The 16,836-nt window shown below is 42.5% G+C and overlaps 1 protein-coding gene across 8 annotated transcripts in view; it reads right to left on the reverse strand.

Annotated features, from left to right (window-relative positions):
- Positions 1 to 2,422: 2,422 nt before the first annotated feature.
- ATP10D (ATPase phospholipid transporting 10D (putative)) overlaps positions 2,423 to 16,836 on the reverse strand; it is a 114,622-nt gene continuing 100,208 nt past the window's right edge. For 7 of the 8 annotated variants that reach the window (XM_037897840.2, XM_037897839.2, XM_037897841.2 and 4 more), the window contains 9 exons: positions 16,089 to 16,273; positions 13,951 to 14,260; positions 13,159 to 13,235; positions 12,492 to 12,617; positions 11,742 to 11,942; positions 6,901 to 6,981; positions 6,533 to 6,637; positions 4,911 to 5,098; positions 2,423 to 3,521 (listed from right to left, as the gene is read on the reverse strand). In XM_037897840.2, the coding sequence (XP_037753768.1) occupies positions 2,993 to 3,521; positions 4,911 to 5,098; positions 6,533 to 6,637; positions 6,901 to 6,981; positions 11,742 to 11,942; positions 12,492 to 12,617; positions 13,159 to 13,235; positions 13,951 to 14,260; positions 16,089 to 16,273 (1,802 nt within the window). In that variant the 3' untranslated portion in view covers positions 2,423 to 2,992. The remainder of the gene's footprint in view (positions 3,522 to 4,910; positions 5,099 to 6,532; positions 6,638 to 6,900; positions 6,982 to 11,741; positions 11,943 to 12,491; positions 12,618 to 13,158; positions 13,236 to 13,950; positions 14,261 to 16,088; positions 16,274 to 16,836) is intronic. The other variant, XM_043544403.1, reaches the window with a different exon arrangement.

A 16,836-nucleotide genomic window follows, 5' to 3' on the forward strand; every position in this document is an offset into this window, starting at 1 on the left:
TTGGGTGTGGTCCTTACCCATATTTCTCATGGGCGTTACCAATACAGAAAGATCAAGAAGTGTGACTGCTTACAATTATTTTGGATTAAATTACATTTTTGTAGTGGGAAATTAAAAAACCCATTAAGCCATATAGTGGCTTCTCTGAATATCTTTAAAGCAATATTTCTCCGATGACATTATTTCAAAATGATTAGCATCAGTACAGATAAACAATAGGCAGAGTTTCAGCACTGTGTAAATGTGCAGAGAGCAAAATATGCACGTTCTTGGAATTGTGCAAGCAAAAAATTTCAGAAGGAAACAGAACAGAAAATGGGCTCAAATACTAATAATTTAATAGGAGCTGCACTTTTTGAGTTGTGTTTATTTCAGTAGGCCCTAGTGGACTCGAAAAATTCTCTACATTGCTCCATGAATTGGCTATGTAATATAAAATAATTAAAAAAAACAAACGGGCAATATTTTAAACAGCCTGGGCTAAAGAAACAGACTCAGATTCTCAAACTGTGGTTCCTACCGGTGGCTTCCAGAACAGCTGAAAGGTCACATGGTGCTGAATCTCTTCCGTGTTTCTAGTAGCTTCTATAGGCATCTAGGTTGTTAATTTAAAGAAGAGTCTGGAGGCCTGCAAAAGCAACTGACAGCAAAGAAGATGAGTCATTCTAGCCACCTCTACTAGGGGAGGCTGTGATATAACAGGAGGAAACAGCATGGGCTCAGGGATTGGGGTGCCAGCGGGACAGTAGCAGTCAATCACCCTTTGGAGAAGACTATCCAAAAGATAAGAAAATGAGGTAACGAGGCAGCATGTCCTGACGAATGGGCACCAAGTGCAAGAAGTGTAGATAGGGCAGAAGGGATTGGGCCAGTCAACAGGGACGCACATGAAGGGGAGCCATGGAGAGAAACAGTAGAGGTGTGGGAGGAGGATACAAATTATATGAAGAACAAAAGGAGATGCAGTGATTTGTTCTTTCAGAAACTAAAACTTCATATTAAACACAGTTAAATACACATCATGCCACTCCCCTATATTCTACCTGAACAGTCTTTGTCGTTCAGCTATCACTATTAAGGTGCCCATGCGACAGCAAATGGGAGGAGAGGTCTGTGCTATGAAAAAAATCCAAGAATCCTTGCAATAGACCAGTGTGTTGAGGGCCCCAGTACCAGCGGGGGTCCCAGACTGCACACCAGCACCCCCCACCCCACCCAGCAACCAGGGCACCCTTCTCCAGCCCCACCCCCCCAAAGTTTTAGTCAGGGGTATATAGTAAAAGTCACGGACAGGTCAAGGGCTGTGAATTTTTCTTTACTGCCCGTGACTTTTAAAAATACCCGTGACTAAAACGTAGCCTTACTTACATTACACAAATAGTGTGCGAGACCAAGGCAACAGCGGAATGTATGTTCAGCGATATAGGTGAGCGAGGGTTCTACCAAGACAGCAAGCTCACCAGGATTGGCATCCAGTGTTCCTATAACTCCACTGATCACACAAGAAACTTCTAACGTGACATCTGTATAAAGCTATAAAGTAGAAACTATTCTCAGCTTGGAGAAAAGTAGTTGGCCAAAAAGTAGTTAAGCAGTACAACAAAAAAAATGATACTGGTTTATCTTGGGATGAATCGCTCCAACCACCCAAGAAATGCACTGATTCGAATGAAATATAAATTAAATAAATGGAGGGAACTCTGACGGTACAAAATCATTATGATGCTTACCGTGCTCAGACAGACCCCAATTCAGGAAAGCAGCCGTGTTCAGAAGAACACTTCAGTTCATGCTTAAAGTCAAGATAAACACATGATTAAGTCCATCCCTATTCAGGATAAGTACATTCCTGAATCAGGACCATACTGCAACAGTAAGCATGACATCAAAAGCTTGAGACAGAGGTAGATGATGGGCATGGAGGGGAGATCTGTCAGTTGTTTGTTTCAGGGCTCCATCTCTCTTATTTTGCAAATAAAGAAAATATATTGTCCTGAGGGATGGGAAGATGGATTTCCTCTAGGAGAATCATTATTCTCTTCACCTTCCAACCCCCCAGGCTCCTGAAAGCTGCCCAAGGAGGTGACAATCTTAGCAAAGCCATGGTGCTCGGGAAGGGGGCATTATCCTAGGCTGTGTCTTCATTAATGATTTTCAGGAAGTCTCCTACTGTTTCTATCACCAGGGATAGTGTGACAGGTGAGAAGGTTAGTCAACTGGCAGGTGAAAAGGTAGGACTTATTTATCCTCACAATCCAAGTGAAAGCAAACCAAACCACAGCAAATAGGAATTACTGACATGACCTCTTACCCACAACAGACATTCAGAAACCATCTTGGCCCTGCTTGTGCCAAGCAGCTCCAGACTTATAAATATCCAGATCCTTTTGTATTAGTGTAAAAAAAAAAGTGAGAGCCCATATGACACTGAAGGTTTTATTTTTTCATAAAATGGACTTTGAACATGGCCAGTGTGTTCTGTAAATCTTGCTGGCCTGGACCCTCCACGTTGACAAGATCACAAACAGAACAATGAGGATAAAAAACATTTTGCAAAGAGGTTCCTGGAGAGGAGTGCAGTGGACCTTATCAGCACTAGTTGCCATTGTAACATCGCTACAGACCACAAGATTGCAACAACACTAGGTGGAGCTCAGGATGACAAAGTCAGGGTCAACTGGTAAAAGTGTCTCCACCAGGACAGCCTTTAAATTACATCACTGTCACTTTTACCAAAGTTACTATGTCATACAGTTAGCATGTACCAAAAATGATGAGTTTTTAATAAAGCTGGTACTTGCACAATACTTCATGCCCATTTAGACTCTGGATACCTCAATAAGTTACTTAAAATGTTTTAAAAATACAAAAGGCTTCTGAATAAATTTGTGCATCAACTGACTTGACCAAAACACCCCAAAAACCATCACCAACAAAAAACCCGAACGTAACGTAATGCACCGATGTTCTTGTTCTTGGTTTTTTTAAACAGTTAACATTCCAGTTTCGCAGGGCATGTTAAAACATCCTGTTCAGTCAAAGCACAATTCAAACCTGCCTTATTTATTAGAGAAATTTCATTGCTGCCCTTTGCAAAAGTAAACTCCGGGACGCCGGCACATGAATTATTAGCACCATATGTTTCTGAATAGGTTTCCTTCGAGGACTTCAAAAATGCAGCTCTCTCACAAGTCAGGATGTTCACATCCCTGAACTCATCCTGTATGTCTGATATGAAAGTAGACTTCTGCACTGACCTGTCTGCTGGACAGGTATGAAAAGGTGTCTTAGACACTGGGATGTATGAAGAGTGGTCAGTGCTTTCTCTTACTGATGCAGCATCTTCAGCAGACCTGGAACATGCACGAGTGCCCTGGAAACCCATTCTACACTTCCCAACACGATCATCCTTCCACTTTTTAATTGCTTCCCTCTGCTCCTCAGGGGTCAGTCTGTCAAGGTGCTTGGCTCTCAACACTGGAGATGGAAACAGTGCCCCTTGAAGAACTCTGAACAAGTATCTAGAACATAAACAGGGTTTTCCAGTAAGCCATTCAGAAGCAGATTCAAGCTCTTCTCAGCAATGGTAAAGGACCCAAACAGGAGCATGCAGGGAAAGGAGAGGAGGCATCATTCCTATCATCCAGGCTGTAGTGATAGCCCTGTAATCCCAAAGCTGCAGTAGCCCCTGCAGCAATGACCTTTAGGCTTGCACACATAAATAACTGTGCCTGCAGTTTTGCACTAGAACAGGTTATTAGGACCAACATGTTTAAAAGTGGCCACTGACTTCAGTGCCTCTGTTTTTTGCATGTTGGGCGTGACACCCCTAGGCTCTGATTTTCAGGGATGGTGTGTACTTGCACTCCAGCTGAAGTCAGTGGAAGCTGCAGGCTCTCAGCAGCGCTGAAAATTGGACCCTGCGTATCTCAAAACAAAAACTCTCTGTTCTGGCAATGCTGTTGAAACTTTTCTAGCACTGGGAGATTGAAAGTGACTCAAAGAACCTTATTTATAAAGTCTAAAAACTTTGCATTCAGTCTACCATGAAAATCAGCCACTCCTAAAACCAGAACCCTTACGTTTCACTCACTGGTTTGTTTGATTTAAAATAGCCCATGTGTTGAAAGCATTCTCCCATCTTGGCTCATTATTGCTACACAATTTGCTTTTTAAATTAATTTAGGAGGGAAAGCAAGTGGTTAGTGGCACCATCTGGAGCCAGGAACACTGCAGAAGGGAGTATGTGAGCTTTTCTGATACAATTCAGCCCAGGCCTACAGTACCACCATCAGCTGGTTTAGTTGCAAGGTCTGAGCCAAAGTTGAAAACCAGAGTGATATGTTTATGCCCGAAAGCAAAATGTGTATCCTATGTATGCTGTGCCCCAACCCACAACTGGGAGGGACAAGTTGTATATCCCACAGCAGTAATCTCCTCACAACTTGTAGGAATCCAGAGATTTTTTTGACCATTTTGTCCATTTACAAAAATTCTGGGTTCAAGCTTTTTCAAAAAAAGAAAGAAAACATTTGAAAAAACCGTTTCGGTAATAAAAACACGCCCATAAATAGCTTCTCTATGACATGTACATGATTCACGCTGCCACCTTATACAACTTCTTTGGATATAAATTCTAACCTTTGAAAAGTGATTAAGGTAAATTATTGATTTAAACATGAGAAGTAGGATTTAGACTGTCATAACAGCAATTTTGTTTAAATTTAACTGAAGAAGATCCCAATTAACATTTCCTTGCATATATATGGGTTCATTTATGCCTAAACTACCAGGCTATGCAATTTTATATGTTCAAAAAAGACAAGACCACACCACAGAGATTTATAGCATCATAGCCACAACGAAAACCAGAGCCGGTTAATACTAGTGGTTATAAAACAACAAAGTACCTGGGTAGAAGAGCAACACAAGTAGTAATGATGCAAACCAGATAAAACACTGGGTCTGTCATGTGCTTTTCCATGATCCAATAGGGATTTGATGGTGGATTACAGGTTTTGCAGGTTGCTCCAAACGTCAGTGCAAAGACAAAGTAAAATAAGATGCTACCTATCATAACAGCCATGTGTATCCAAGTCTATAATGTGGAAAGGAGGGATAGGGGAAACAAGACAAGAATCAGAGATTCAGGATCAAAGTTATTATAAACAGAAAAGTGTGTGCGTACACACACACAGTGTCTTGAACTGAAGTAAATCATAAATCAGTTCAGACAGACAGCACCCTCTTGATTTTAGATAAAATATTCCCAAGGAGAAGGGTTTCTTCCCTCTATAGTTGACAGGAAACAGCCACATAATTTGAAAATTCTTCCCCCCTTAACCTTCTTTTATTTTTGTCTATTAAATATACAACTCATGATACCATGGTACAAGACTTTTTAATGCCAAGTGCTTCAGATGACTGCATTACTCATAAGCATCAGAGAAGGCCTTCACAAACAAGCAGGAACAAAATCTTCACATGATACCGCTACACAGTTTGATTTAAACACAGAATAACTGTGTATTGATCTCAGATTTCTTTTGTTTTGCAATTTAGAGTACGTTAGTTACTAAGAAAATAATCGGTTGCCGGGTCCGACAGCTTGCTGACGTCTCTAAATGCCAAAAGAAATTCATTTATGCTATTCAGAGAATGGAGACATTAATATCATCCATAGTTTGCTAAACAAAGGGATTTTTGTGATGGTTATTGTGCCCTCCATATCCAGGATAAAAAGCCTTGGCTTATACACACAAATCTTTAAGTCAAAATACTTTAGAATGCAGCTTGACATTCCATCTACTGTGAAACAACTCAAGAATGAAACGGTCTTTATTTATTTATTTTTCTGCATTGAGTAAACAACCACCATCCTGCATCCTCCAACTTTGAACAGGATGATTACATTTTTCTCCAGAATTATGACAAATAGTCACTTTTTTACCCTTGTTTAAAAAGAAATTAAATTAATCCGATCGAACTGGAATACTATCTGTTGTTGTCTTAGCTTGTGCAGACTTAATTAAACACTAAGATGACGGTTTTATGGCATAAAACAGCTTCTTTTATTCCTGCAGGGAAGACACCTTTGAATTGTTCATCTTGGCTACAAACGGTTTATCGGTTCCCAGCATTCAAAACTAGCATTCCACATTTGTCGTCTATGGAAATCAAGCCTTAGGAACAGATAAAGGCAGGGTATCTCGATATCCGTTTTCCCCTTTGCAAAATTAAATTTACAGCACCAAAGCAACAGAAGCTGTTAAGAGCAGGATTATTTTGTTATTTGTTAACAATATTGGTGGCAGAGCTTGCTTGCCTTACTCATGTGAGTAATCCTGTTGGTTCCAATGGGCTAGTTATAGGAGTACTTACTGCTCCATGAGTAAAACGATCAATGTTTCACCCTTAATATATTTATTTGCTTTCATATAGAGAGTGCTTTCCTTGTTTAGCTTTAATAAGAGTTGTATGCACACACTGGGGAGAGAATATACCCTTTAGAACGCATGAAGAACATACTTACCAAAGTTTTACTCTCAATTAGGAGGTGCAGTAATATTATGAAGAGTGCTGCTGTGTTTAACGGGTTTCCAAAAGAAAAGATGTCTATGTCAGAGCCACGATAAGTCTGCAAAGTAAGAGACATGCTAATTGATACATACTATGCATATAGCCCTAATATTTTGATATATCACATTCCACTGGGATACAAACAGCTGCAATACTGGATCAATTTACATATGCAAAATTCAAAATGGGTCCAATAATTATCGTCAATTTTAACAGTGTATGAGAAAGTGCAACCAAAACCCCTTAGTTAGGTTTAAAAACCACACCAGCAAATTAGAGAAAACAACAAGTGTATTAATACAATTCAAATCCAGTACTTACAAAGTAAGGCACAAAAAAGCAAACCAGACTTTGGTAAAAAGCATCCAGCAAGGTGATCCAGAAAATTGGAGGTGAATATGCCTAAAGAGGAAACACAGGAGGTACCATAGCCTCAGTGAAATGAACAAATCCCAGCAGCCTCAGCTGTAATTCATTTATGACTCTGGGAAAACTAAATTCCTGTCATCATGCATAATCATCTTGTTTGCTCAAGCAGGTGGCAGCTCTACTTACTGCGCTTTAAAATGCTATTTTAAGAGGATACAGACAGTGAGCCCCTCCAGGGCTAGCAAACCCCAAACCGCTAACCAATATCCCACAGGAAGGGTCACATGTTAACATCGCACAAAAGGAGACATTTATTGGTTGTCTACATGGGAAAAACAACTAAAATAGCTCTTGCATAGCTTATTTTGGTCAATTTCCCCATATAGACAAACCCTTAGAGAGATGGTCATAGTAAAAATGAGAGACCTCATTGTAGGCATGCAACTAATTATCAGAGATTATACCAAGAATGAGATGTGGACCCTGGTCTTGCAGCAGGCTCTGCTAGTACTTCCCCAGGACCACGTGGAGTCCCATTAATCTTGGTGAGATGTCTCTTGGAGCTGCAATAGTAGGTGCTGATGCAGGACCTGGATCATAGATTGTAAACCCCTGGGGTCAGACACACTCTTCTTCTGCATTTTGTACAGGGCTGAGCACTGAAAAGATCTGTCCTTTGAAGAATGTAAGCTATAGCAAGCACAGTATAAAAATCAACCCACTAGTGCAATATTGTGATACAATTATTTTACAAAACATGTCCACTCGTTTTTATATTGTGACTTTCACTCAGAATGCCTGTGTCAATGCACTTCATAGCAAGAGGTAAAGGGAAATACAATTTAACAATGGCTCCAGAAGAGACAGCAAGGCAAAATGACAGGTTTCAGAGTAGCAGCCATGTTAGTCTGTATTTGCAAAAAGAAAAGGAGTACTTGTGGCACCTTAGAGACTAATCCTTCCCGCCCCCTTACACACCAGAGAGAGGGCTCAGGTGGCTCACGCTGGCTCTGATGCAGTGAGGAAAGCAGCAAGCTCGCTGCCTACCCCCACTGGGACAGCAAGGGCAGCGCTGAGCACAGCGGGAGCTGAGACCCCAGCTGAGTGTGAGGAGACACAGGCAGGGAGGGCAGTTTATCTGTTGGGAGTGGCAAGGTGCTTGGTAAGGAAACTTTGGATGAGCCTAGGCAGCCTTGTGAGCTGTGGCTTTGTCTAGTCAGCAGTGCGGGAAGGCAAGGATAGTGGAAGATGAGTGTCCCTGTACCCTACCTGTTACCTGGGTGTAGAAATGTGACAGTGAAGGAAATGTGCCTGTGTCTGTCGGGGTATTGACTTGCCTATAGAGGGAGCCACCCCGGTCTCCAAGCAGTTGTCTATGAACAGCCCTGTGTGCTGGGACAAGGGGAATGAGATCCCAAGCTGCGTGTCTGGTAAAGGAGAATGTGTCTCCGGCTCTTCTTTGTCTGTGGAGCAGACAGAAGGGGCCTTTCAGCATGTGCTGGTTGAGAATAGTGCAGTTATCTCAGAGTTGGTTCTGAATTCAGCTAAAGCCCAGGAAGGGAAGGGTCCTAAGTTTGTGTCTACTAGGGAGAATGGCCCTGTAACTAGGTCACATCCAGTTAGTGTCTGTGCAAAATCCCAGAGACCAGACAATTCTGGTGCTTGTATTTTATCTGTTGCTAGTGTGTTGTTGGGAAAGGGTGTAGCAACTCTGTCTAATCAGAGTGAGATCCTAGCCAAGGCACAAGGACAGCAGAAAGGTGATTTGATTGTGTTACCTACTGATGGTGTGGAAACCTGTGGCAAGAAGGAAAAGATTCCTGAACTTGTGTGTGGCAAAGGGAAGGAGAACGCTTCTCACCTTTTATCTAGGAAGTCTGTAAGTTTACCTGAAAGGGGATTGTATAGGAATCCGCCTGATGGGCCAGAGGTGATTCTGGATGTAAGTGAGACCCAGAAAGAGTCGGTTGTTGCTCAGGAAAGTGCTCCTCTAGAGCAAGCCCTAGGTGAAGAGGGAAAGGGCAGAATTTCTGTGAAGGGTGAACTGTTGCATAGAAAAGCCCCTAAGGAAAGGAATCCTCATGGTAGTCTTTGCAAGCAGTTTACTGCAACTGAAGGGTGTGAAAGTGATTTAATCAAGAAAGTTTCAGTTCCTAACAGCCAGAAATTTTCTGTTGTGAATGGATCCACTGACTTTCCTGTTGAAAGATCCAGCGTGGATAGTTTTGAGAAGGTCTCAGATGAAGTGAAAGCTGTTAAGAAAGTTAAACAGTCCTATAACCAAGTGGCTGTGTTTGGCCAGCTTGTTGGGGAGACAACGTTGTTGAGAGAGGAATGTCTCCATGCTAGTTCTGTAAGTGAACAGTATGTGGCCCAGGTCAAGATGGGAGCTCTTAACCTCGAGAGCCCGAATTGCACGCTGGGAGAAGACCCGATCCCAGTTTGACCCTCCGGGGGTTTTGGGATGGCAAAAGGGCACGGGCCACACAAACCTTCCCACATGCGGCATGCGAGTGCTATCGATCACCACCAACCTAAGGAAGTGCGTGAAACTGGAAAGGCCTGGTGTAACTCCCACCAAGGAACGGGAGAGATGCTGGGGCACCCATGGGAACGTTGGTGGCTTCGAACTTCCCCAGGTCACCGGCTAAAGTGACCTCGCTCAGTTTGGTCTCAAAGGGGGGAAGAGATATGACGAAGCGGGACTGTTCTTAATGTTTCCTCTGAATAGTGTGGGGGTGCCTCAGTTTCCCCATGCAGTTCTTAAGTATCTAGGTGGTGGGATAAGGGTGTATGGTCATTGCAGAGCCCTGGAGGGCAGGTGTGTGCAGGGGTCTGGACACAGAGAATGGCCAACACCCTGTTTCCTGGCAACTGATGGCATGGCCCTTCCCCCCTGCAAGATGAGAGCTAAAGGGGTTGGAGAACAAAGGAATCAGGTGACCTCCTGGCCCGGGAAAGGGACAAAGCCCAGAGGAGGAGGGGCTGGAGAGAGTTTCAGTTTGGGGCTGGCTGGGGATGTGGAGTGAAGTGCAGATGTGGTTGTCTGGCTCACTGCCCCCCAAAATGGACCAAGCTGACGGGTCCTGTTCTCTGCACCTACAAGCTCTGTGTTAGACCATGTTCCTGTCATCTAATAAACCTTCTGATTTACTGGCTGGCTGAGAGTCACGTCTGACTGCAGGACTCTCTGGCCTCCCCAGGACCCCGCCTGAGTGGACTCGCTGTGGGAAGCGCACGGAGGGGCAGAGGATGCTGAATGCTCCGAGGTCAGACCTAGGAAGGTGGAAGTTGTGTGAGCTTTGTGTCCTGCAGACAGTCTGCTCCCAGAAAGGAGACTTCCCCAGAGTCCTGGCTGGCTTCATGGGGAGCAGTTCCAGAGCATCGCCCGGGGCTCCGTGACAACTGGTGGCAGCGGCTGGACAACAATTAGACCAAAGTTTTCTTAAAAATCTATTGTGTAAAGCAGTAATCATTACCCCCATGCTAGGCTGAAGGGAAGAGGAAGGTTTGGAGGTAACTGGGAAAAGGTGGAGAGATTCAGCATCTCAGAGGGAGGAAGCCAGGATATGGGATCTTGAGGTTCTTCCAGAAATGTATTTAGTCAAATCTCTGACTTGCAGGGCACTGACCCCCAGCTACAGCCTGCATATAGAGGCTTCACAAGCATCTTATTTTGATGGATCATATGGTTTTGCAAACTTTATTGCTCTATAAACCAAGTGATGCAAAATACGAAAAGTGAAACTGAACAAGTTTTGGGAGGTCGATATCCCTCTCCCTACAATGCCAAACTTGTATTTAGTAAACTCCCTGCCCCGCTGCTCCCTCACCTCACCACTGTTTTTCCCCTTCTAAAGGAGCACTGGGCTACAGCAAGGATCTACAGCTGATGTTAGGTCATCAGCACACTGCATGCTGGAGCATCTTGTAGACCAGGAGCCATTAATCTGGTGATGTCTGCTGTTGAGAGGCCTAAGATGGTCAGAAAATGGTGAGTTTTAGGCTAACAGTATGTTGAATGCCCCTCTAAGCCTGCTATTGCTATTGTATCACCAAAAGTCGCTAGAATATGGTATTTTACTTCCCTCAAAATTCATACGAGTAAAAACTTTGCTACAACTCATGCTGAGCAAAGCAGAAATGAGGGAAAGGCAGAATGAGCTGCCTCGTTTTAACTTAAAAACAATCTTTATTCAGACTAACGTGATCTGCTGATTTTAAACATGTTGTTAAAGTTTTCCTGCTTCATTACAGGCAGACACAAAGTGTAGCGTATACAGAAGGGAGCTGCGAAAGGAAGGAACCAGTGAAGTCCAGGACAGCAGGCATCAGGAGGAAAAGAACCCAGAATGATGGAATTTATCTGAAGATGGTCCCACAAGGTGCAGTAAATTCTACTCTGTTCAGGTTCTTACACTGTGCTCATCACTGTGGTAGCTGAGCCCTTCAACGACACTGAAGTACGGGTACCGTAGATTCTAGAGATCTTGTGGACAGCTCTGTCTCAACCATTGTAAACTAGGCATTAGTCAATACAGAACATACTGGTAACAGAATATTCATCTAGCTCACAGCCTCAGCTCTCCTCTCTCCTCCTTCCTACCCACCCCGCAAGACAGCAAGAGGCCTAACTAAACATCTCTGAAAAATAGCTTTTAGTTGCATGTCCCCTCCAGATGGTTTACGGCAGGAAAAGTGTTTTCACTGACGAGGAGCATGCAGCAAAGAAAAAAACTGAAACCAATTCTGAGTGTCTCAATCTGCCTGAGGCCAACAATTCTTTAACGTACCTGAGACTTCTGACCAGTCACATAAAGCTCAGGCAGCTGCATGAGGACCTCTGCAGAGATATCTTTCTCCAGAATGCCATAAATGATGGGCGGCACCGAAGTGAAGAGGAGGTTGAAGAAAATCAAAACCCAATAGTCGGTCATGGATGTTCCCGAAAACCCACAAAAGAACTGGTACCAGAAGAGGAGGTTTACGAAGGCCTGACAGTTCAAAGACAAAAGAACAAACCAAAGCCCACAGCTGAGCATTATGCAAGCTCAGGAAAAAGAGGACAGATCTTATCTCTGCATTGTTACAGGAGGTCTGCAGGAAATGAAATACACACTTGCTTTCCAAACAAATATGCCCCGACACTGCACTTAAAATATAATTTTACTGGTAAATGTCTTAATATTTCAAAACCCATTGTCCAGATGCATAACTCATTTCAACATTCCCCCTTGTCACTGCCTCCCAGTAACGACTACAGATAGCTTTTTAAATAAAACAGATAAAGCTTAAGTGATTTTCAATGAATCTGGAGCAGTGAACTCAATCCAAGGCAGATGGACAGGCTCAGCCCTCTGCCGATGGAGCTTGAAAGTTAAGTCCCTTAATGCTTGCCCTTTATTTCTGACAATTATGCATTTATTCTACGGTCTCCACCTTCAAAAGCCACAAGGAAAACCAAGCAAGAATAGGTAACCAAACCGCACCATCTCACACTTGCAAACTAAGAACCTTTTCCCAGATACACTGTAGCTACATACCACATTCTTGTAGAAAAAATAAAGGATCATGTTGGCCAGCCTGGTGTAACACCAGTGACCATGGACAAGCAGCAGCTTGCGGAGGTGTTTGAACTGCGAAATTGCAAAGTCACTCGCCATCACAGCCTGCAACACACACAAAGAAAGAGTTGTGACACCTGAACAGTTAAAATACCAGACATGATGTGCATCAAATGCTGACAAATGAGTGGGGCATTTATATTACATTGCTTCTATTTACTGTTCATACGGACTAGAGAAGCACCTAGTGCTCTGTTCAGATCAGAGCCCCTATGTGCTATAGGCTACACAAACACCAACTCTGACTAACATGTCAGAGGCAGGAAGCCAATCTCTGCCTTCACGTACATCCATGCCAACTGCAATGTGGGCTCCATGTGTTGGCCAGGAAGTGAACAGCAGGGAGTTTGAGGAACGGGGAGTTCAGTAACGAGCAACAGGCTCTCTCGTCCAAGAGCACAAGCCCCTGCAGTGCTCAGCCTCTGATTGCTCCTGGAAAAGCACTCAGGCTTGGGAGTGAGCTCAGAACACAAGCTGGTCCCTTCTGTGGCAACATATTGTGTAGCCTCTAAACCTCAAAGCTGAACTTTGATTATATTTCAATCTGAGTCCGGTTTGATTTGCAGCTGTTTTCTGTCTTCACTACCTGCATGCCTTCTTGGCCTGAGAGTCCCACTCCAGTATCAGCCACTTGGATCATACTGACATCATTGGCACCGTCACCTTCCAGGGAGAGCGGGGGGGTGGGGATGGGCGAGGAGGGAGGGAGAGGAATAAGAAGATAATCTTAGTTGGAACACAACATGGAGGTAGCTCTGCTGGCTAATATATTCTACACAGAGATGGTGAGAAGAGACAAATCTATCAGAACGCTGCCCAGAATACTAAGAATTATTGTTCTAATCAATACTGTAAACGATGGAATACCCCATGAATAATAAGCTAGTAATGGGAAGCAGTTGATTTTACAGGAAAATAGTGCCCAATGGATGTTTGCTGTTACATTTTTCAGAAACTCGCCGATACCCTGGGACAGCAGGACCGGGATCTTTGTTAACTCTAGCCCTACGTGAAAGAGACTGGACCATTTCTTATTTCTCCCCAGCATGGGATATTTGTGATAGAGAATGGCAGAAAAACTCCCCAACGTACCCCTTAAAAAAAATGAACTGATAAAGTACTAGGGAAAGCATCACTATTATTGTTATTGCGAGCCTAGGAAGAAGGGCTTGCCAGTAACTAGTTTAAGGGCCAAATTCACTGGCAGTATTGACTCAGTGGAGTTACACCAGTTTATGTCAGAAGTGAATTTGGCCCTAGGTAATTCATCTCTTCCATGGGTAAAATGCATAAGAGACAGCAACAAAAATATTAAAAATAGCTCCTCTTTTTCCAGGGAGCAGAGATAACTGAGTGCACAGCTTGGGCGGAGACTCACCTACAGCTAGCGTCATCACTTTCAACCTGTTTCGCACCAGTTTGACCACTTCACTTTTCTGCAGGGGCATTGCTCTGCAGCAGACCACAGCCCGGCACCTCTCCGTGAGTTCCAGGAAGATACTTTGCAGGCTCTCGTGCAGGGCATATTCTAAAGTCTTTCCATCAATAACCAGGCTGGCACTGAAATCTGGAGCTTGGGTGGAGGGAGCTGGAAAGACGCTCGCAAGTTTGGAGTTGTGATTTTTTTTGGCACACATACTTTTTTGGATGTCTTCTAAAATAGCGTTCATCAACAATGCACAGGCGTCCTTGTGTAAGGCAAAGAGAAAGGCTGATGTAACGTTCTATCTTCTACCCTGGCTCTGTTTCCAGTATGTAAAATACATATTATGCAGAAGGCCAAACCTTGCATGAGTCATCCCATGACTTCAGTGGGACTTCACGCATGAGGAAGGTGGCCTGAATTGGCTCTCCAGCTCTATTGTTTTTTAAAATTACAGTTGGACAGAGTTTGCTGTCTGCAGAAAAGATCATTTCAACCTTGTTAAATCACATTGGCATGGATTTTGCACTACTACCCAGGAAAATATTTACTGGACTATAATGTGAGTAATGACCATTAAGGATTCCGTAATATAAATCAGGCTTAGTTATGAGTCTTTTGCGCTCTTAATTTGTTTAGTTTGGAAAGGAAAACCAGGGATACCTTTCAAATCCAGGTTAAAAGGTGACCTGCAAAACCTTCCAAAAAAATTGGCCTTGTAGTTTTTTTTTTTTTTTGGCTTCTTTAAAATCTATAAAAAGGCCCAAAAGATTTTTGTAAACGAAGTTTTTGTCTGCTTCTAACTTTACCTAGACATATCAACAATGTCAAGTTTTGCTGGAGGACCTCAGCACCTGTTTATTGTTACAGCTAACACCCTAACCAAAAAAGCAAAAAAGCTCTAACAAAGGCACCATTTATCCAAATTGTTAAGCAATTGTGGAAGGCAGATGGCTGTGAACAAAAATAAATATCCAACAATTTTTTATAGAATGACTTAAAAATCCCTTCCCTTTTCAATCTGTTGTTGCACTAATTATCCAGTTACCAGAAAATCTCCCAAAGAAGGCATGACCTGAGTTTCTAAGGTATAGTACAAGCAAAACACACTCACACCTCTTTCACACATTCTTTTAAATCAAAAGAATAAAATGTCATATGCCCAGTCCTCCCCACACACATGTACTGAGCAAGCAGCAGTACAGCGGTAAAAAGATGTGGGTAAACCAATCTAAACTAAAAACTTTAACTAAACTCCTTATTTCCCAAAGGAGAAGTAGGTAAACTCTGTGTGCCCATGTTTACCCTCAACTACAATACTATTTTTGCAGGTCACTTAATCTGGATAATGGCTAGCCATTTTTTTCCTTAAAATTCTATCTTCAATAGCTCACAAAACAGAGAATCAAAATGCAGTTAGTTATAAACATCCAGCAGATGGCACAATTATCAAGCAAGACTGTGTTTGACTCCCACTGCAGTTACATTTTTGAACACTGTTTTATTTACAAAATGACTGAACTATTTTCAAAAGGAGAAGGAAAAAAAAGATTTTTCTCTGTTAAAAAATGTAAGTAGATTAATTCTCTGGATTTCTGGGTGTAATACCACTTTAATGAGATAATTCCTTGTGTTTTAATGCTAATCAAGCAGGGCTGAGGGAAAATATGACACAGAGCAGCAAAAAATTTAATTTAACACAATTTCCATGTCAATAATTCTTTGACCAGTGATTATATTCCTAGTATACTTCAACGTCTAGCTTTCTGCAAACATTTATAAACATGTACATTGTATCAACATCTTTTCCTAATACAAAGAGAAGTGAGACATTGCAGTCAATTTAAATACTTAACAAGCATTTAGGGGTTGTATTTAGGAATAGATTTCTGTAAAATAAATGTAAAATATACTTTACGCACAGAATGGGGGGGAAAGACCCTCAGTTTTTCAGTATACAAAGGACATCTTAGAAAACGTGGTGTTTTTTTGTTTTGTTTTTTAAACAGCACTTCTAGTATAGTCTGACCAATCATTTCTAGCAGAAATTTGTTTGTGGGGTGACAGGGAGGGCAATCTCATTTTCTACTCACTTTACTTAGAGATTTGAGGGTGAAGATTTTGTCATCTGGTTCCAATAACCTGCAAGCATACGCAATATTGACAGCAGTTTCTTGTTTATCTCCCGTCAGCATCCAAATTTTGATTCCAGCTTTTCGCAGTGCCTCTATAGTGTCTGGAACACCCTCCTGCAGGCGATCCTCAATCCCAGTGGCACCTGCAATAAAAAGCACGTGGATAAAAGCAAAAATTAAAAAGACAAAACAAATAAACATGGAAAATTCTAACTAGTCATTGAGTCTCAGAAATTTAGGGCTGGAAGGGACCTGAAAGTTCATTTAGTCCAGCTCCCCATGCTGAGGCAGCACCAAATATACTTAAAACATCCCTGACAGGTGTTTGCCTAACCTATCCTTAAAAACCTCCAGTCACGGGGATTCCACAGCCTTCCTTGGAAATCTATTCCTGTGTTTAACTAGCCTTATAATTAGAAGTGTTTTCCTAATATCTAACCAAAACCTCCCTTGCTGCAGACTAAGCTAATTACTTCCGGTCCTACCTTCAGTGGACAGGAAGAACAACTGATTACCATCCTCTTTCAACACCCCTTAACTGATCTGAAGATGGTTATCATGTCCCCCTTCAGTCTCCTTTTCTTAAGGCTAACAACACCCAGTTTTTACTCTTTCCTCATAGGTCAGGTTTTCTAATCCTTTTATCATTTTTGTTGCTCTCCAATTTGTCCACATCTTTCCTAAAGTGTGGGACCCAGAACTGGAC

This window comes from Chelonia mydas, chromosome 4, assembly GCF_015237465.2.
Source record: "Chelonia mydas isolate rCheMyd1 chromosome 4, rCheMyd1.pri.v2, whole genome shotgun sequence".
Lineage (NCBI taxonomy): Eukaryota > Metazoa > Chordata > Testudines > Cheloniidae > Chelonia > Chelonia mydas.